An 18,995-nucleotide genomic window follows, 5' to 3' on the forward strand; every position below is an offset into this window, starting at 1 on the left:
TGCTCTGAGGCTAGGAAACACTGTCACCACGTTAAATCCGCAATAGTTGAGAATTTCAAAAAGCATTTTTCTCTCACTGGCCATGCTTTCCACCTGGCCACCCCTACCCTCAACAGCCCTGCACCCCCCACAGCAATTTGCCCAAGCCTCCCCCATTTCTCCTTCACCCAAATCCAGATAGCTGATGTTCTGAAGGAGCGCAAAATCTGGACCCCTACAAACCCGCTGGGCTAGACAATCTGGACCCTCTCTTTCTAAAATTATCAGCCGAAATTGTTGCAACCCTTATTACTAGCCTGTTCAACTTCTCTTTCGTATCGTCTGAGATCCCCAAAGATTGGAAAGCTGCTGCGGTCATCCCCCTCTTCAAGGGGGGAGACACTAGACCCAAACTGCTACAGACTATATCCTACCCTGTCTTTCTAAAGTCTTTGAAAGCCAAGTTAACAAACAGATTACTGACCATTTCGAATCCCACCGTACCTTCTCCACTATGCAATCTGGTTTCCGAGCTGGTCATGGGTGCACCTCAGCCATGCTCAAGGTCCTAAACAATATAACCTCCATCGATAAGAGACAATACTGTGCAGCTGTATTCATAGACCTGACCAAGACTTTCGACTGTCACTCACCACATTCTTATCGGCAGACTTGGTTTCTCAAATGATTGCCTCGCCTGGTTCACCAACTACTTCTCAGACAGAGTTCAGTGTGTCAAATCGGAGGGCCTGTTGTCCGGGCCTCTGGCAGTCTCTAAGGGGGTGCCACAGGGTTCAATTCTCGGGCCGACTCTTTTCTCTGTATACATCAATGATGTCGCTCTTGCTGCTGGTGATTCTCTGATCCACCTCTACGCAGACGACACCCTTCTTTGGACACTGTGTTACCTAACCTCCAGACGAGCTTCAATGTCATACAACACTCCTTCTGTGGCCTCCAACTGCTCTTATATGCAAGTAAAACTAAGTGCATGCTCTTCAACCAATCGCTACCAGCACCTGCCTGCCCGTCTAGCATCACTACTCGATGGTTCTGACTTAGAATATGTGGACATCTACACATACCTAGGTGTCTTGTTAGACTGTAAACTCTTCTTCCAGACTCACATATAACACCTCCAATCCAAAGTTAAATCTAGAATTGGCTTCCTATTTCGCAACAAAGCATCCTTCACTCATGCTGCCAAACATACCCTCATAAAACTGACCATCCTACCAATCCTCGACTTCGGCAATGTCATTTACAAAATAGCCTCCAGCACTACTCAGCAAATTGGATGCAGTCTATCACAGTGCCATCCGTTTTGTCACCAAAGTCCCATATACTACCCACCACTGCAACCTGTATGCTCTCGTTGCCTGCCCCTCGCTTCGTATTCGTCGACAAACCCACTGGCTCCAGGTCATCTATAAGTCTTTGCTAGGTAAAGCCCCGCCTTATCTCAGCTCACTGGTCATCATAGCAACACCCACCCGTAGCGCACGCGCCAGCAGGTATATTTCACTGGTCACACCCAAAGCCAATTCCTCTTTTGGCAGCCTTTCTTTCCAGTTCTCTGCTGCCAATGACTGGAACAAATTGCAAAAATCACTTAAGGTGGGGACTCATATCTCCCACACCAACTTTAAGTACCAGCTGTCAAAGCAGGTTACAGATCACTGCATCTGTAAATAGTCCATCCAAATACCTCATATCCATACTGTTATTTCTTTTTTTGCTCCTTTGCACCCCAGTATCTCTACTTGCACATTCATTCTGCACATCACTCCAGTGTTTAATTGCTAAATTGTCATTATTTTGCCACTATGGCCTATTTATTGCCTTACCTCCCTTATCTTACCTCATTTGTACACACTGTATTTGGACTTTTCTTCTATTGTGTTATTGACTTTTTTTATTCCATGTGTCGCACTGCTTTGCTTTATCTTGGCCAAGTCGCAGTTGTAAATGAGAACTTGTTCTCAACCGCCCTACCTGGTTAAATAAAATAACGTCTTGGATTCAAATGCAGGCAATAGGTTTCCCTATTTTCCCTATGGGGACAATAAAATCCATATTTTCCCTATGGGGACAATAAAATCAGTAAAGTGAAATTAAGTATTTCATGGTAAATAATGTTTAATTATTTCCATCCCTATACAATGTGAGGACTGGCTGGCTGCAAGCCACAATTTTCATGTGGTTATTTTAGTTTCCAAATGACTAGCTTTTAGTACAGACCATTAGGAGCACCTGCCCTGCAAGCTGTTGCAGTAACTGTACATAGAATAGCCTTAACCTCTTTGGTAAAATGTTTCAAGTTAAAGTACAACTTCATTTAGACTTGTGTATTTATATATTTTTTTTTACATTTAATTGAACTGCTTTTCTATAGCGATTATCATAAAACACTAAAGCATTGTGCATGACACCTGACATGGTCAACAATATTTTGCCCACATACTTCTTATATAATAAAACATGACATATTTTTTCACTGTCTTGTTAGTGTGGCCTAATACTGCACAACTGTTCACCAGTTTCACTACAGTGTTACTGAAGGCCTGTGTGTGTCGAGCACAGAGGTTTACATCAGTTCATGAAGTCACTGGGATAAAAGTTCATGTTTAGGTCTGGTGTATTCTTGATTACTGGGTCCACTCATTTGCCTTTCTTCATCTTTGAAACCCTCTCCTTTCTCTTCTTCACGTGTTTCGGTGTTTTGTTTTTTCTCTTTTCCCTCTGGGCCTCCTTGGCCAGTTTCTTCATCTCCTAAGAAATGCAGGAACAGGTTTGGGTACAGAATGTTAGATTAAAACATTGATGTAATTTTAGGTGACTTAAATTCAAACTGAAAGAAATCTAAATAGTTTGGGATATTTGCAGAACATGCTCCAGATTTAGTTTTGTATAGGCCATGTAATAACCTAAAAGTAGTGGGCACAGTTGCAGGGTTACAATAACCACAAGGTGCTCACTCCCTCTGGTGGTCAATTGTGTAATTTCTTATTTATTTTCTATTCATACCAATGCAATAAGATGTTGTTGTTTTTTTATCTGCTGATAGCAGTTAAATATTGCAAGATCACTTGAAAAATTCACCTTCATAGTTTTAATAGAAGCATACCTTCTTGTCAATCTGAGACTCCTCTCCCACAGACTCCTGTTTGCCACCATCCTCATCTTCATCTTCATCCTCTGAACTTGAGCTCTCCTCTACATCACAGTCCTGGAGCAGGGCAGGTACCTACAAATGGAGGGACGAAATAACAGTCAACAATTAAACATTTACAACAGTCAATAAACAATCATACTTACCATTCCTCAACTCATGCAGGGTCATGGTCGGGGCGGCAGCGTAGCCTAGTGGTTAAAGCGTTGGACTAGTAACCGGAAGGTTGCAAGTTCAAACCCCTGAGCTGACAAGGTACAAATCTGTCGTTCTGCCCCTGAACCGGCAGTTAACCCACTAGGCCGTCATTGAAAATAAGAATTTGTTCTTAACTGACTTGCCTAGTTAAATAAATAAAGGTTAAAAATAATATTCACATGACTTTATTCTCAATTAGATGCAATTATTAAAATCTGTTTATTTCAGTTGACAGTCGCCACAGAAAGCCATACCTCTAAAAAAAAATCAACCTCTTTAATTGACACGCAACCTTTGCTGCCAATTCACAAGGGAAAAGGGTGGCATTGAGTATGACTTACTGTCTGAACTCCAGACAGATCCTTCTTCAGGCCCGTCACTGTCTGGTAGAGGATCTATATCAAAGAGATCACAGCCATTAACACAGAAGAGCCAGATTAATAAATCACAGTGTAGAGGCTGGCTCAATCACATTGCTACTGAAAAAAAGTAACAATAAATATCAGGAAGTAGAGAAACCTGTAACGTGAACCATGAGTTAGGGGGTTGTTGACAAAGTCGACTACTTTGGTATCAGAATGGTGTGTTTGAGCGGTGACGTCCGGGTTTTAGTCAACTCACGTTGTCATTCTGCATGTTGTGCGAGGACTCGTCGTCTTTCATGTTTGTCATGGCATCCACGTCACGTTCGTAGTGGCTCACTTCTGTAAGTGTGCGTGGGATGTACGCGTTCTTAAACACCTGTCACAGTTCAACCATAAACCAAAACAGGGAGAACGTCAGAATATCGTGGAGGAACCCAAAAAAACATTTCACCTTCATGGTTATCAGATCTAAAAAATAATAAAAAGACTTTACCTCCTCATTCACACTATCCTGATTGGACCTCTCCTCTGCCGTCCTCTCGGAAGCAATGTCCATCGCCTACAATGAGAAGAGAGCCACCATGAACACAGGCATATCAAACAGCCATGCTCGCTGAGTACTGAGCGTGTACAGAAACGCACGGAGCATCCCACAGTGCAACTTTTCACTTGACAAAACAAATGCACAAAAAAAAACAGCATACAGTTATGATTCAATTGTGTAGATAAGCAAACTTCACATCAAATGAAACATCCCCCCCTACCTTTTCCAAATAGAGGTTGATGTTGCTGCTGGTGATAGAGGGATCGGTGACGAACTCAAAGAGCTCGCGCAAAGTCATCGCCGCTACCCCTCTCTTCAGGAAAAAGTCTGGGGGACACGGGACCAAATCTCATCGAGCCTTTCATTCAAACTCAGAGCCTCATACTTCCAACAGAAACCATAGGCACTGGACACTCCTAGTATAACCTCGTCTACATTAACCTCTGTTTCACATATTACGTGCATGTCGGGTTGGAGTTACGGCAATCTCAGATGAAATGTAGCTACATTTGACGATATTAAACAAAACAGAACATTCATACATGTTTTGTTTCGAAAACCTTTTAGAATATTAGGACGCTTCGTCAAATAATAAAAGAAACAATCTGCGCTTTAGAAATGCAATATTCTATTACCCACAAGCATTAAGGCTGTGGTTGGTTGACAACGTCACAGAGCGCTGATTTAGGATCAGCCCCCCCCTAGTCATATGTATTATGATGGTGAAAGGCTAAACTGATCCGGTATCAGAACTCTTTCTCTAGCGACTGTGTGAATACGGGCCTGGGCCACACGAACCATTGACATTGGTACAGTCTTTGCGCAGGAACTCGAGAGCGTGGGGGTGGTCGTGCTCCACAGACTGGGACACGTCGATGATGTAGGCGTCACCGTCGTTGTACCTTGAAAGATAAGCAATAATTGAATATATATATATATATATATATATATTTATTAACAATTGAATGCATCAATTTAGTGAACCCCAGTATCTGACAAAATTGCACCTGCAGCGAATGGAACTTCCATAATTGCACCAATGGAAGGGTTTTTACTTAAAGGCACAATCAGTAATATTTCCTGTTGTTCAATTCAAAAATGGTAATTTCAATGTACAATACAACACCATTGATTCTCTATTAATAACGAAGAAGAAACGCCTTTTGAATATAACTAATAAGCGTCGTTCTCACACACACACACACACACACACATCAGATAACAAGAGGGAACTTACAGCATGTTGAACTCACTGAGGTCTGAATGGACCAGTCGGGCCTCCTGGTACATAACCCTCATGTTGTGTATCACCTGGAGATACAGCTCACGTGCTTTGGACTCGGACAGGGAAGCGTTCTTCAACAGAGGAGCAGGCCTGGGACCAGATTAAAAACAGATCTTCAAAGCCAGGAGAAGCATCCACATTTATTCAGTTTGCTATATAGTAAACGTAGATGTGTGTGCAGACCTGCGTAGAATGCATCTCAAACACCACACACACTCTGCTATAACACAGCAGCAAATAGAACAGTGTTCAACAGTGACATAGTTAAAGTATAGAAAAACATGACAGTCTTAACAGCAGTTACCAGAAGTGCCAGAACAAAACCCCCTATTAAACTTGTTTGCTCTCAAATAATCACATTAGCAATGACTACAGTTGAATAAGTGAATTGTTTGTCCTTTTTGAGAGAATTGATTTGGATCACAGCTTCACTACACACATACAGGCTAGATAAAACCAGAACTTACACATAGAACTAGGAAACAACCTTTAAGCCAGACATAGTAACCGGTATATAATATTGACACGTCAAAACAGAAACGAAGCCCGATCACACTTACATGTCATCCTTGCCGATGAAACTCATGAGGAGCACGTGGCTACGCAGCATGATTGGCTCCGGACTCGGGATGCCTGCAGTCTGCAACCTGGAGATAGGCAGTACGAAGAGACAAGCAAAAACGCAGGGTCGTATTCTTTCAGGTACACCACAGAATGTTGCAAGTGAAACGGAAAACCAGCTTTTCTTATTGGACAAGTCCAAGTAGTCCCTCCCTTTTTCAGTCAGTTTTCAAAACTAGTGAATTTAGGGTCAACGGTGATTCATTGACACAAGCGGTGCCAGGTAGTCTACCCAACGGTGCCCAACGGTGCCAGGTAGTCAACCCAACGGTGCCAGGTAGTCAACCCAACGGTGCCAGGTAGTCAACCCAACGGTGCCAGGTAGTCAACCCAACGGTGCCAGGTAGTCAACCCAACGGTGCCAGGTAGTCAACCCAACGGTGCCAGGTAGTCAACTCGTTTCCTGTGCACCCCCTACTTACAGTATGTTAGGATCTCAACCCTTTAAACTGGTGGGAATTGCCCTATAACTACATGGATAGGGATACATTGAAATGTTTCTTACAGAAGGAAGATGAAAAGTTCATGCATAAACACGGTAGCAATTAAAACAGTTTGGAGATTATGGGAAAATTCTTAGACCAAATTTGAGGACAAGAGTTCACCTGACGAGACTGAATCCAAACGTTACACGAGACTGAATCCAAACGTTACACGAGACTGAATCCAAACGTTACACGAGACTGAATCCAAACAGTACACGAGACTGAATCCAAACAGTACACGAGACTGAATCCAAACATTACACGAGACTGAATCCAAACAGTACACGAGACTGAATCCAAACAGTACACGAGACTGAATCCAAACATTACACGAGACTGAATCCAAACAGTACACGAGACTGAATCCAAACGTTACTGAATCCAAACATTACACGAGACTGAATCCAAACATTACACGAGACTGAATCCAAACATTACACGAGACTGAATCCAAACAGTACACGACTGAATCCAAACAGTACACGAGACTGAATCCAAACAGTACACGAGACTGAATCCAAACAGTACTGAGACTGAATCCAAACAGTACACGAGACTGAATCCAAACAGTACACGAGACTGAATCCAAACAGTACACGAGACTGAATCCAAACAGTACACGAGACTGAATCCAAACATTACACGAGACTGAATCCAAACATTACACGAGACTGAATCCAAACAGTACACGAGACTGAATCCAAACAGTACACGAGACTGAATCCAAACAGTACACGAGACTGAATCCAAACAGTACACGAGACTGAATCCAAACGTTACACGAGACTGAATCCAAACGTTACACGAGACTGAATCCAAACGTTACACGAGACTGAATCCAAACAGTACACGAGACTGAATCCAAACAGTACACGAGACTGAATCCAAACAGTACACGAGACTGAATCCAAACATTACACGAGACTGAATCCAAACAGTACACGAGACTGAATCCAAACAGTACACGAGACTGAATCCAAACAGTACACGAATCCAAACAGTACACGAGACTGAATCCAAACAGTACACGAGACTGAATCCAAACAGTACACGAGACTGAATCCAAACAGTACACGAGACTGAATCCAAACATTACACGAGACTGAATCCAAACAGTACACGAGACTGAATCCAAACAGTACACGAGACTGAATCCAAACAGTACACGAGACTGAATCCAAACAGTACACGAGACTGAATCCAAACAGTACACGAGACTGAATCCAAACAGTACACGAGACTGAATCCAAACAGTACACGAGACTGAATCCAAACAGTACACGAGACTGAATCCAAACAGTACACGAGACTGAATCCAAACATTACACGAGACTGAATCCAAACAGTACACGAGACTGAATCCAAACAGTACACGAGACTGAATCCAAACAGTACACGAGACTGAATCCAAACAGTACACGAGACTGAATCCAAACAGTACACGAGACTGAATCCAAACATTACACGAGACTGAATCCAAACATTACACGAGACTGAATCCAAACAGTACACGAGACTGAATCCAAACAGTACGCGAGACTGAATCCAAACGGTACGCGAGACTGAATCCAAACGGTACGCGAGACTGAATCCAAACGGTACGCGAGACTGAATCCAAACGGTACGCGAGACTGAATCCAAACGGTACGCGAGACTGAATCCAAACGGTACGCGAGACTGAATCCAAACAGTACACGAGACTGAATCCAAACAGTACACGAGACTGAATCCAAACAGTACACGAGACTGAATCCAAACATTACACGAGACTGAATCCAAACATTACACTGTTGACTTGATCTGTATTTTACATTCACTGCCACATTAACGACATCTGAAAATCCTCTGGATACTTTCAGTAACATGATGAGAATATTCCTGGACAATGTGTTGTAGGTGCAACATAAGAGAATGACAAGGGGTTGAGGCAGAGGACTAACTGGTGTCTCCAAGCGGCCACACACACACACACCTCTCCAAAGTGTGCATTTTTCCTAAGTATATTGAACAACAATATAGAATCAACATGTAAAATTAAAATAAAGTGTTGATCCCATGCTTCATGAGCTTGAATAAAAGATGACAAAGTCCATATGTATTTTTAAAAAATCTTTCAAAATACATAAAGTTCTCTTAATTTACAGCATCTCTCACTCAAGACAAACCATTTGCAAAAGTTGCCCAATTATTGCGGGAGGGACGGGCGCAACTTCTTGTTGCGTGCAATGCTCAAGTTCAGATCGTCTCGTCAGTCAAAACCCATACAGAGCTGTGAAGAGCAGTCTGAGCTATGACGTCATGAATTGCGTGTTACTGTACAGCCACTGCGTTCCGATTTAGGCGCTTATCATTGACCTAATCTGCAATTTGCAACCAGTATACGGGTACGAGTGTAAAGGGGTAAATACCACCTTAAACCGGGAATAAAATAAAGCGTAACCATGGTTACTTTTTTTCCATGGCTCATCTTGGGGATGCTCACCTGATGAGGTTTCTCATCTCCTTCTCGGCCCAGGTTCGCACCATCTTCCTGGGGTTTCCTTTACAGTAGCCATGGCGGAACCTGGAGGGCAGACGACAGATGTCATCAGCTTTAAACATGGTTGATGCAATCCAAGTCTACTGTACGCTAGGGATGGGCGTGAGTACTCTATTAGTTTATATCGGATTAATACATCGCATGCAGGTACTCAATATAAAATTGCAATTATTTAGCAGGTTACATTTTTAAGCACTGACAAAATCAACTAATAAGCGTTTGTTTCTAGAGTAGGTAAAGTGCAGTAAAAAAAATGTTTAATTTAATCCCTATTTATCATTTAAAAAACGCTAACATGCGAGTACTCAAATATTTTTCAATGAGTATATCCAACACAGAATCTTTCAAAAGCCCATTCCTACAGTACACAACAGACTGCACCAAATAGTTAGTTCCACATCAACCCCTTCTGAAATACGGTTAGTTAAAGGTCTTGGTTTTATAACACCATCTTAGACAAGCCAGGAAATGCTGTTCACCTGAATTCTCCACTAACATATTTGTCACGGTCCTTGAACAGTAAGATGGAGGTCTTGTAGATCTTGATGGCTCTGCTCTCACCATTGGCAGTGGTTGCGTGGTAAACATTTGCCTGTTGGTAAAAAGCACTTTGAAATAATGAAACGAAATATGCCATTCGTAGGACGATAAGTTGCCCACAATTTTTAAAATGTATATAACAACTAGGCAAGTCAGCTAAGAACAAATTCTTATTTACAATGACGGCCTACCCCGGCCAAACCCTGACGACACTGGACCAATTGTGCGCCGCCCTATGGGGACTCCTAATCACAGCCGGGTTGTGATACAGCCCAGGATCGAACCAGGGTCTGTAGTGATACCTCTGGCAATGAGATGCAGTGCCTTAGACCGCGGCGCTACTCAGGGAGGCCCAAGTGTTCCACAGTGGTGGATACATTTGCCTCATGACGTTGTGGGATCAACTTGCCTCTTTGCCTGTGCTGATACATCCATTGATCTCTGAAATGACACCCCTGCTGAGCATCTTAAACAGAATCATTCGCGTCCGCGGGTCCAACACCTTTCAAACAAACAATATAAGGAAATCAATTCACTGTTGATTTTCTGTTACTCAGGCTTACACTGAAATCAGGTATGAAATCCAAACAGAATGCCATCACCACATAAAATAACGTCATTTTCAACTCTGATTTTAGTACTATTGATTCAATTGTTTTTTCCCCCGCATCAATCTACACACAATACCCCATAATTACAAAACAAAAACAGGTTAAGAAATGTTTACTAATTTACTAAAAAAAAAAAAACAGAAATATCACATTTACATAAGTATTGAGACCCTTTACTCAGGACTTTGTTGAAGTACCTTTGGCAGCAAATACAATCTTAAGTCTTCTTGGGTATGACGCTACAAGCTCGACATGTATTTGGGGAGGTTCTACCATTCTTCTTTGCAGATCCTCTCAAGCTCTGTCAGGTTGGATAGGGAGCGTTGCTGCACAGCTATTTTCAGGTCTATATTAGATCGTGTTCAAGTCCAGGTTCTGGCTGGGCCACACAAGGACATTCAGAGACCTGTCCCGAAGCCACTCCTGTGTTGTCTTGGCTGTGTGCTTAGGGTCATTGTCCTGTTGGAAGGTGAACCTTCACCCCAGTCTGAGATCCTGAGCTCTCTGGAGCAGGTTTTCATCAAGGATCTCTCTGTACTTGGCTCCATTCATCTTTGCCTCGATCCTGACTAGTCTCCCAGTCCCTATCGCTGAAAAACACTCTACAGCATGGTTTCTGCCACCACCATGCTTCACCATAGGGATGGTGCCAGGTTTCTTCCAGATGTGACGCTTGGCATTCAGGTCAAAGAGTTCAATCTTGGTTTCATCAGACCAGAGAATCTTGTTTCTCATTGTCCGAGTCCTTTAGGTGCCTTTTGGCAAACTCCAAGCGGGCTGTCATGTGCCTTTTACTGAAGAGTGGCTTCCGTCTGGCCACTCTACCATTAAGCCCTGATTGGTGCCCTGATTAAGCCCTGAGTCCTGCAGAGATGGTTGTCCTTCTGGAAGGTTCTCCCATCTCCACAGAGGAACTCTAGAGCTCTGTCAATAGTGACCATTGGCTTCTTGGTCACCAAGACCCTTCTCACCAGATTGCTCAGTTTGGCTGGGTGGCCAGCTCTAAGAGTCTTGGTGGTTCCAAAATTCTTCCATTTAATAATGATGGAGGCCACTATGTTCTTGGGTACCTTCAATGCTGCAGAAATGTTTTGGTACCCTTCCCCAGATCTGTGCCTCGACACAATCGTGTATTGGAGCTCCACGAACAATTCCTTCGTCCTCATGGCTTAGTTTCTGCTCTGACATGCACTGTCAGCTGTGGGACCTTATAGACAGGCGTGTGCCTTTCCAAATCATGTCCAATCAATTGAATTTACTCCAATCAAGTTGAATAAACAGCTCAAGGATGATCAATGGAAACAGGATGCTCCTGAGCTTAATTTCAAGTCTCATAACAAAGGTTCTGAATACTTATGTAAATAAAGTATCTGTTAATTTTAATACATTTGAAAAAAATTCAAATATTTGTTTTCACTTTGTCATTATGGGGTATTTTGTGTAGATTGATGAGGGGGAAAATGATTTTATCAATTTTTGAATAAGACTAACGTAACAAAATGTGGAAAAAGTAAATGGGTCAGAATACTTCCCAAAGGCACTGTATGCATGCATGCATAAAATAAATAAATAAATACATACATACATACATACATACATACATACATACATACACACACACATAGATTATCAAAAAAATACACATTTATACACACACTATAAAACTCCAATGGGAATAAAACTATTTTTAAAAGCACACCTGCTCAACTGTAGCCCGATCAGATTTGTCTTTCACTCGAAACCTAGCGGAAGTAACCACAACAGCCAACAAAATTATTTTTTATACAATAACAGAAATAAAAACTACTCTTTACTCCAAGCAGTGCAATGTCATGTTCAGTGACAGGTTACATACGTGTCAGCATTTTGTTGTTTCTGCATCACGGTCACTTTGTTGATCACAGAGTCAGCATAGTTGAGCTTATCTACAGTAAAACAAACACATTCAGCGCTCTATACAGTTACTTCTCACATTGTATTGTCCATCTACCCAGCTAAAATACTTAGTGCTGAGCGATTGGTGCTTTGAGGTCGGTTCGGTTCCTGTTCGATTATCAAAAAAATACCAGTTTGCGATTATTTGAGTTGAATGCTGTACCCAAAATAAAACAATGAATAAAAGTCCCATGACAGTATTAACCATAATTTATCCACATTACTTGAATAAAATATTTAAGTTCTTGTTTATATTACTTGATTTGCTTTGATTATTTTACTGCAAGTCATCTCTATAGAGCTACTGCCTATGCTGTCTGACAAATCACTATTTTGTAGTAAATAAGGCATGCTGAACACCATCCATCCCTTTCATAATTTCAGGTAGAGACGTTGCTAAGCAACTGCTGCTCTCTATATATGACCTCAATCATGCAAGCTTGTCTCTTCAGTAGCAGGCGTAAAATAAACAGACTGTACAAGTAGATGTGCAATGGATTATGGTCATTGTAGTTAATTACCACGTGTTATGCACTAAAATATGTAGAATATTGGCCTGTTGGAAACTACAAATCCCTACTACGGCACACAGTTCAGGGTGGATCTTGATTTATCTCTTAGAGAAACTGAAATGTGCTCATTGAGCTCAAAAAGAAAACAGAACGAAATTGAATTAAAATAATTGAACAGTGGTCAATTAGTTGTTTTAAAAATGAAAAACTCCCAATATTTCCATTAATTGCTCAGCACTAAAAATTATACTTGAACTCACCTAAATTAATTTTGTGTTCAAACTTCCTCAGAGCCTTGTCAGTGGGGGTTGACAGTTTCTGTGATTTGTTACTAAGATTTTGTTTATTTGCCTGCAAAAAACAAACAAACAGATGACATCAATTTGCTTCATTGTCTCATATACCCAATATTGGCTCCTGCTATGGGAGCAGATTATTATCAAACTCCACTAGTACATGTACATTTTGAAATAATTATGTATTTGCTGATAGTCTATAAAGTTCAGTTTTGGACTGTCTGGGACTCAACTCCACATCAGCCTGGGACATGGCCCAGAATAGGACAATGTGGAGATCCATGTCGAGGTTCTGAACTTACCTGGTGATTCATTCCTGTTCTATTAGCCATGTAGCGTTTCGTCAAGTCCCCAGTCTCATTCCAGTCCCAATCATCATCCTCCTCTTCTTCCTCCTCCTCATCATCATCATATTCACGCAAATCATGATATGGGGTTTCCAGGCTAACTCCACTGACCTGGCCCTCTATTGCAAGCATCTCCTCAGCTGGTTGGGTGATGGCAACACTATTTAAAAGAAACATAGCTAGTGGTCAGGCTCTGTACATTGAAACACTGACAGAAAGAAAACAAATAATTGACTTAGCTAGCTACATGAACAAAGCGAGAGGGGCAATACATGACATGCAGTGTGCTGTTTGTCTTGAGTCATCACATACGTTCCTTGAATAATCTTTGCGAGATTTGCAATGCTAAATGCAATGAAAAGAGACATGGGCTACCTTGTTTTATAGATAACGTTTTATACTAGCCCAAAGACCGGCAGATTGCGATATTCTGGCACATGATTGTGGGAAATTGTGTTTCATAAGGAAAGTATACATATCTTCCCAGTTCTCGCCATTAAATTGAGTTAGGGAGGAAATCAACGCAATTTGTAACCTGAATGGAGAACGTTATGTACGAACCGGTCCACCGGTGGATATGAATTTATAAGCTGGCTGCGTACAACAATATTGCCATCTGCCGGCCTTTTGGATACGAGCTAACACTTGAGTAGGCACAGGACACAACTCTCCTAGAGTTTTCATTCATTTATTTAACTAAGCAAGTCGGTTAAGAACAAATTCGCCAACGCCGGCGCAAACCGTCCGAACCCAGGTCTAACCCAGGTCTAACCCAGGTCTATTATGCGCCGCCCTGTGGGACTCCTAATCACCGCCGGCTGTGATAGTTAGCTGGTTAAAGTAGCTATCTAGATCATTTAGTCAAAACTCATGTTGTGAAATACAAATTCAACACGATTTTTTTTAAAAACGTATCCAATAAGTTGTTCAAACAATGAAATAGCTAAATACTTAGCTATAACTAGTTATATGCCTGTGGTTGGTCGCTAACGTTAGCTAGATACCGTTAATGCCAATGTCACGCATGCTAGCAACAACAAACAAGGATATAAGTACGACTAGCAGTAAAAGGCTACAAATAAAGTATACTTGTCGACACCTGTTTGATTCGTCCGCATCATCAAACTGTCCTGGTACAATCTGGGCCATGGACATTTCAACTCTGTATTTCACTCCAACGTGAGTTACAACTCGTGTAAGAAGCTCGTCTGTTTCTACACACTTCCTTCTATTTTTCTTCTTCTTCGACGAGGTTTAACAGCGGGTTGGCATCCAATAAATGCTGCATTACCGCCACCTGCTAGACTGGAGTATAACTACCTTATACTTTGCTTGAATGTTTTTTTTTTTTAACTACCCCTACCATCTCTACACTCACACACACACAAAAAATAACACCACCCTACTCCACTATTAAAATATTTTAGTCCTACCTCAATCCAACAACCTGAAAGGATGGGACACCACCCCTTAACACACCCTATGACTCTTCTGATTTCAAGTCTCGCACACCCAAAATGCTTCTCTGCAGCTGCCACCACAACCTCAATAGTCTGCGACTATTTTCAGAACTCTGACATTTCTGACTTGCTAACTCATTGAAAGTGGAAGGCACTACAACCAGTTAGCAAGTCGGACATGTAGACATTTAAATCCAACTGAAGGAGTATAGGTTTTTAGAGGGAATTTTGGTCAGTGTTTCTTGTTTTTGGTAATTAGTATTATTTTTTTCAACCAAAACAGCTTTTGTTTTTTGGGATGTTTGTTTTTTACTACCTCAATACACCTTATGAGTGTAGTCTGCCTACAAACCTAATAATAATAATTATTTTTCTTTTTAAATATGTCCAAAATGTCAGAGTTTCCTAGTTCGGACTAGCATGTGAATGTGGCATTACCCCTGGTTGAATGGAGGGTGCAACATCAGGAAGTAGCATTAGCCACCGTAGCATGGTGGTGGAAAATTGTGTTTTATTAAGACAGTATGCATATTTTTTCATTTTTTTGTTGTTGGGCGGCACGCCATTAAAGCTAGTAAAGGAGGAAAGTGATGGCTTTGCAGCCTGAATGGAGGATGTTTTATGTAAGAACCGGTCACTGGGGGACACTAGTGTATTACCGGCTAGGCACAAGCCCAGACGATAGTGGGGACCCATAGCACCCACAATGACCCGACACACCTCAAAGCTGTGTAAGGGTTATTTGAACAAGAAGGAGAGTGATGGAGTGCTGCATCAGATGACCTGGCCTCCACAATCACCTGACCTCAACCCAATTGAGATGGGTTGGGATGAGTTGGACCACAGAGTGAAGGAAAAGCAGCCAACAAGTGCTCAGCATATGTGGGAACTCCTTCAAAACTGTTGGAAATTCCAGGTGAAGCTGGTTGAGAGAATGCCAAGCGTGTGCAAAGCTGTCATCAAGGCAAAGATGGCTACTTAACACTTTTTTGGTTACTACATGATTCCATATGTGTTATTTCGTAGTTTTGATGTCTTCACTATTATTTTACAATGTAGAAAACCAATGAATGAGTAGGTGTGTCCAAACTTTTGAATGGTACTGTATGTATATATATATATTATAATTGTTTTTCTTTCTTTAAAACAACAAGGTTGTGTTGTAGAGGGTAACATCCTGTATATGTCCTGGTGACACAGTGAAGGTTATGTTGTTTAGGGTAGCATCCTGTATATGTCCTGGTGACACAGTGAAGGTTATGTTGTTTAGGGTAGCATCCTGTATATGTCCTGGTGACACAGTGAAGGTTATGTTGTTTATCCATTATCATTATTATCATATGTTGTTTACCATTATCCCATGGTGTCACACTAGGGACTTGAACCTCTCCCAATTCATCCCTCCATTATCCCATGGTGTCACACTAGGGACTTGAACCTACCCATCTGCAACATTTTACCCAAGAGCACAATGATATTTCCTATTGACTGACTGTGGTCCTTCAAATCCCCCAGCAATACAGTTTGCAGGTGCAACAGCACCCTGACATTATGGCATAACAACCATTCCTGGACCAGACTCCAAAAACAAGCCACCGATGGACAGTACCAAAATAGATGCTCTATTGATTCTGTTTCTGTATTCAGAGACTGCACTGGTCTGACTGTTGAAGACCCCATATACTGATCATTATTTTTGTAGTGAGAATGTTATTTAATACCATAAAATAAAACGAACGAATTAATGCATCAATTGTATTAAAAAATATATATATATATCAGTTCATAAACCCGATGCCATGGTATTAGGACATCAAAAATATTTTTTCAACTATCTCGAATTTTATATGGCATAGTTGTCACTCCTCTTGACCGTAAGTGAAACTGATACATTTTGCGATGTATATTTCATTTTCATTTTAAGCCTTTTATAATTTTGAATTGGTGAAAGACAAACGAATTCATTCCTTTTTCTGTTGAGAAACATCCTGTCGGGCTGTGTCACCGCATGGTACTTCTCAAAACCGATTGGAGGAGAAGGTCAGAGGGGCAGGACATCTGACTTTCTTATCCAATGGGGTTTTTGAGAAGGAGGCGAAGGAGTCAAGGAAACGCGATCATAGTGTTTACATGAACCAACATGGCGTCATGCAGCAGATCGCAGGTGATCTCCTTATACAGGATGCTTATAAAAGAGAGCAAAAAATTCCCCTCTTACAATTACAGGTAAGGGATTGAATGTAGCTACACTGGTTAGAATTATATATGTGTTCAATCTAATGTTGATATAACTAGCTTTACAGTAAGTTCAAAATGTATTTCACAACGTCGTTAGACAGTCGTTAACGTTTCCATTGCTAGAAGTTGTGGGAAGCACAACTTCTTAGTGTGAGTTTCTAGTACCATATTTTTATATAAAATATTTACTTTAAAAAATGTATTGTGCTGTAACGTTACAGGTAGCTTAGCTAACTAGGTTTTTTTAATGAGGTGTAACGTTGCTAGCTAGCTCACGCTGGCGAAAGTTGTGAACGTATTCAAACAAAACACTTTGGGCTTTGCAAAGATCTGACACCAATGATATGATAGTTAACTAACTATCTAGTGGTTACCCTGACAGGATCTAGCTACGTGGACGAAGCAATTAGACTAACCTCGATAAACTGCTAGTGGTCGCAGTTTTTCCTATCTTTTCCACTTTGCATAAGTCAAGACAGGAACAACAGCGTCCGCTAGCGCCCTCTCGAGGCTACAATCAAATGTAGGTATGAGTCGCATGATTTTTTTTATTTTTATACTGAACAAAAACAAGCCTGCAAGGCGAGCATACAGTAGGCTTTTTTTTTTATTACCGTCTGAAATGTTTGTTGAATGACAATGCAAGTAACGCAACTTCTATAACATTTTTTCTCCACCAGATTTAAGATGTATTTACTTTTTGCTCCTGCCTTTCAGAACATATGCCCTGCGCAGGGTAAAGGATAGCTTCAGGGAGAATCTCCATGTTGATAACCCAAAAACTCTGGACATGCTGCTCAACCAGGCCAGAGAGAATCTTGCTGTCATCAAGAGACAGGTGAGTGACTCTTCAGTAGTGTTGATTTAGATGTGCATATTATGGATATTAATTGTTAGTAGAATAGCCTATTCAAATATTCAGTAAGACTTTGTACATGAGTTAGGCAATGCCTTGTGAAATAAATAGTAGCTTATCAATATTCAGAAATATTTGTCTCAAACGCAAGGGTTCAGTGAGTACAAACACATATCTCTACCTGACGATGGCCCAACGACCAAGTGTTACTCTTGTTGGGGTCCTTCTGTAGCACACTTGGTAGAGCATGGCGCTTGTAACGCCAGGGTAGTGGGTTCGATTCCCGGGACCACCCATACGTAGAATGTATGCACACATGACTGTAAGTCGCTTTGGATAAAAGCGTCTGCTAAATGGCATTTATTATTATTATATTATTATTATTATATTATTATTATTATATTATTATTGTTATTATTATTATATTATTATTATATTATTATTATTATATTGTTGCCTCTAAATGAAACAAATAGCATAACAAAAACTTTGAAAATCACATTTTTGAGGGCAGACTTTATACAAATCCATCTACTCTACTCCAGTCCATACAACCTACTACAGGCTATAAGAAGTCAGAAAACATCTGTGCGTTGTCATGTAAACACTTATTGATTGTTCTCTTTCCATTGCAGGTGTCCATTGGCCAGATGTACACTGCTCAGAGGACCATTGTGGAGGAAACTGGAGTGCACAGGGACCTCTGAGTTTGTAGTAGTGGTGTTGTGATTGTTGTTATCATAGGATGTCTTGGACCACATTTTGGACAGTTAAAGTCATGTTTTGCTATGGTAACAGCACTGAGGAAAGGCTTTAGTCCCAGAAAGCACTTACACCAGATATAATTTCTCTCTGATGTATTATCTCTTTTTAAAACTCTTAACTCATGTTATCATTTATATGTATTTGTAACAGCTTGTAGTGATATGTAATGCCCTTTTGTTGCAATGACTGCAGCATCTCAATTAAACAGTAATATGTGCAGTATGTGGTTTTTGAGTTTGGCTGGATG

At 41.0% G+C, this 18,995-nt stretch overlaps 2 protein-coding genes across 2 annotated transcripts; one reads left to right on the plus strand and one right to left on the minus strand.

The window, feature by feature from the left end:
• Positions 1-2,100: 2,100 nt before the first annotated feature.
• On the minus strand, positions 2,101-14,695 carry riok1 (RIO kinase 1 (yeast)). Its single transcript, XM_035787560.2, has 17 exons — positions 14,529-14,695; positions 13,385-13,589; positions 13,047-13,137; positions 12,195-12,264; positions 12,039-12,081; positions 10,138-10,230; positions 9,668-9,780; positions 9,132-9,212; positions 6,104-6,190; positions 5,496-5,633; positions 5,057-5,160; positions 4,479-4,585; positions 4,208-4,273; positions 3,971-4,090; positions 3,691-3,744; positions 3,107-3,226; positions 2,101-2,751 (listed from the first exon to the last, which is right to left on the minus strand). Exons 1-17 carry the CDS (start codon positions 14,582-14,584, stop codon positions 2,641-2,643), a joined length of 1,659 nt encoding a protein of 552 aa, XP_035643453.1. The 5' UTR covers positions 14,585-14,695; the 3' UTR covers positions 2,101-2,640.
• Positions 14,696-16,955: 2,260 nt separating this feature from the next.
• Positions 16,956-18,970, plus strand: lyrm4 (LYR motif containing 4). Its single transcript, XM_035787561.2, has 3 exons — positions 16,956-17,115; positions 17,845-17,965; positions 18,619-18,970. The coding sequence occupies exons 1-3, from the start codon at positions 17,030-17,032 to the stop codon at positions 18,688-18,690; spliced, it is 279 nt and encodes a 92-aa protein (XP_035643454.1). The 5' UTR covers positions 16,956-17,029; the 3' UTR covers positions 18,691-18,970.
• The last annotated feature ends 25 nt before the right edge of the window (positions 18,971-18,995 follow it).

Source organism: Oncorhynchus keta, chromosome 15, assembly GCF_023373465.1.
Source record: "Oncorhynchus keta strain PuntledgeMale-10-30-2019 chromosome 15, Oket_V2, whole genome shotgun sequence".
Lineage (NCBI taxonomy): Eukaryota > Metazoa > Chordata > Actinopteri > Salmoniformes > Salmonidae > Oncorhynchus > Oncorhynchus keta.

What these genes read in the sequence shown, in the direction of transcription:
- riok1 (XM_035787560.2), bottom strand. Translation starts at nt 14,584, where the DNA reads ATGTCCATGGCCCAGATTGTACCAGGACAGTTTGATGATGCGGACGAA. An exon ending in TGAACACAAAATTAATTTAG is followed by an intron (nt 12,265 to 13,046) that starts GTGAGTTCAAGT and finishes GTTTTACTGTAG; the next exon opens with ATAAGCTCAACTATGCTGAC. An exon ending in AGACTGTACCAATGTCAATG is followed by an intron (nt 4,586 to 5,056) that starts GTTCGTGTGGCC and finishes CGTGTCCCCCAG; the next exon opens with ACTTTTTCCTGAAGAGAGGG.
- lyrm4 (XM_035787561.2), top strand. Translation starts at nt 17,030, where the DNA reads ATGGCGTCATGCAGCAGATCGCAGGTGATCTCCTTATACAGGATGCTT. An exon ending in TTCCCCTCTTACAATTACAG is followed by an intron (nt 17,116 to 17,844) that starts GTAAGGGATTGA and finishes CCTGCCTTTCAG; the next exon opens with AACATATGCCCTGCGCAGGG. An exon ending in TTGCTGTCATCAAGAGACAG is followed by an intron (nt 17,966 to 18,618) that starts GTGAGTGACTCT and finishes TTTCCATTGCAG; the next exon opens with GTGTCCATTGGCCAGATGTA.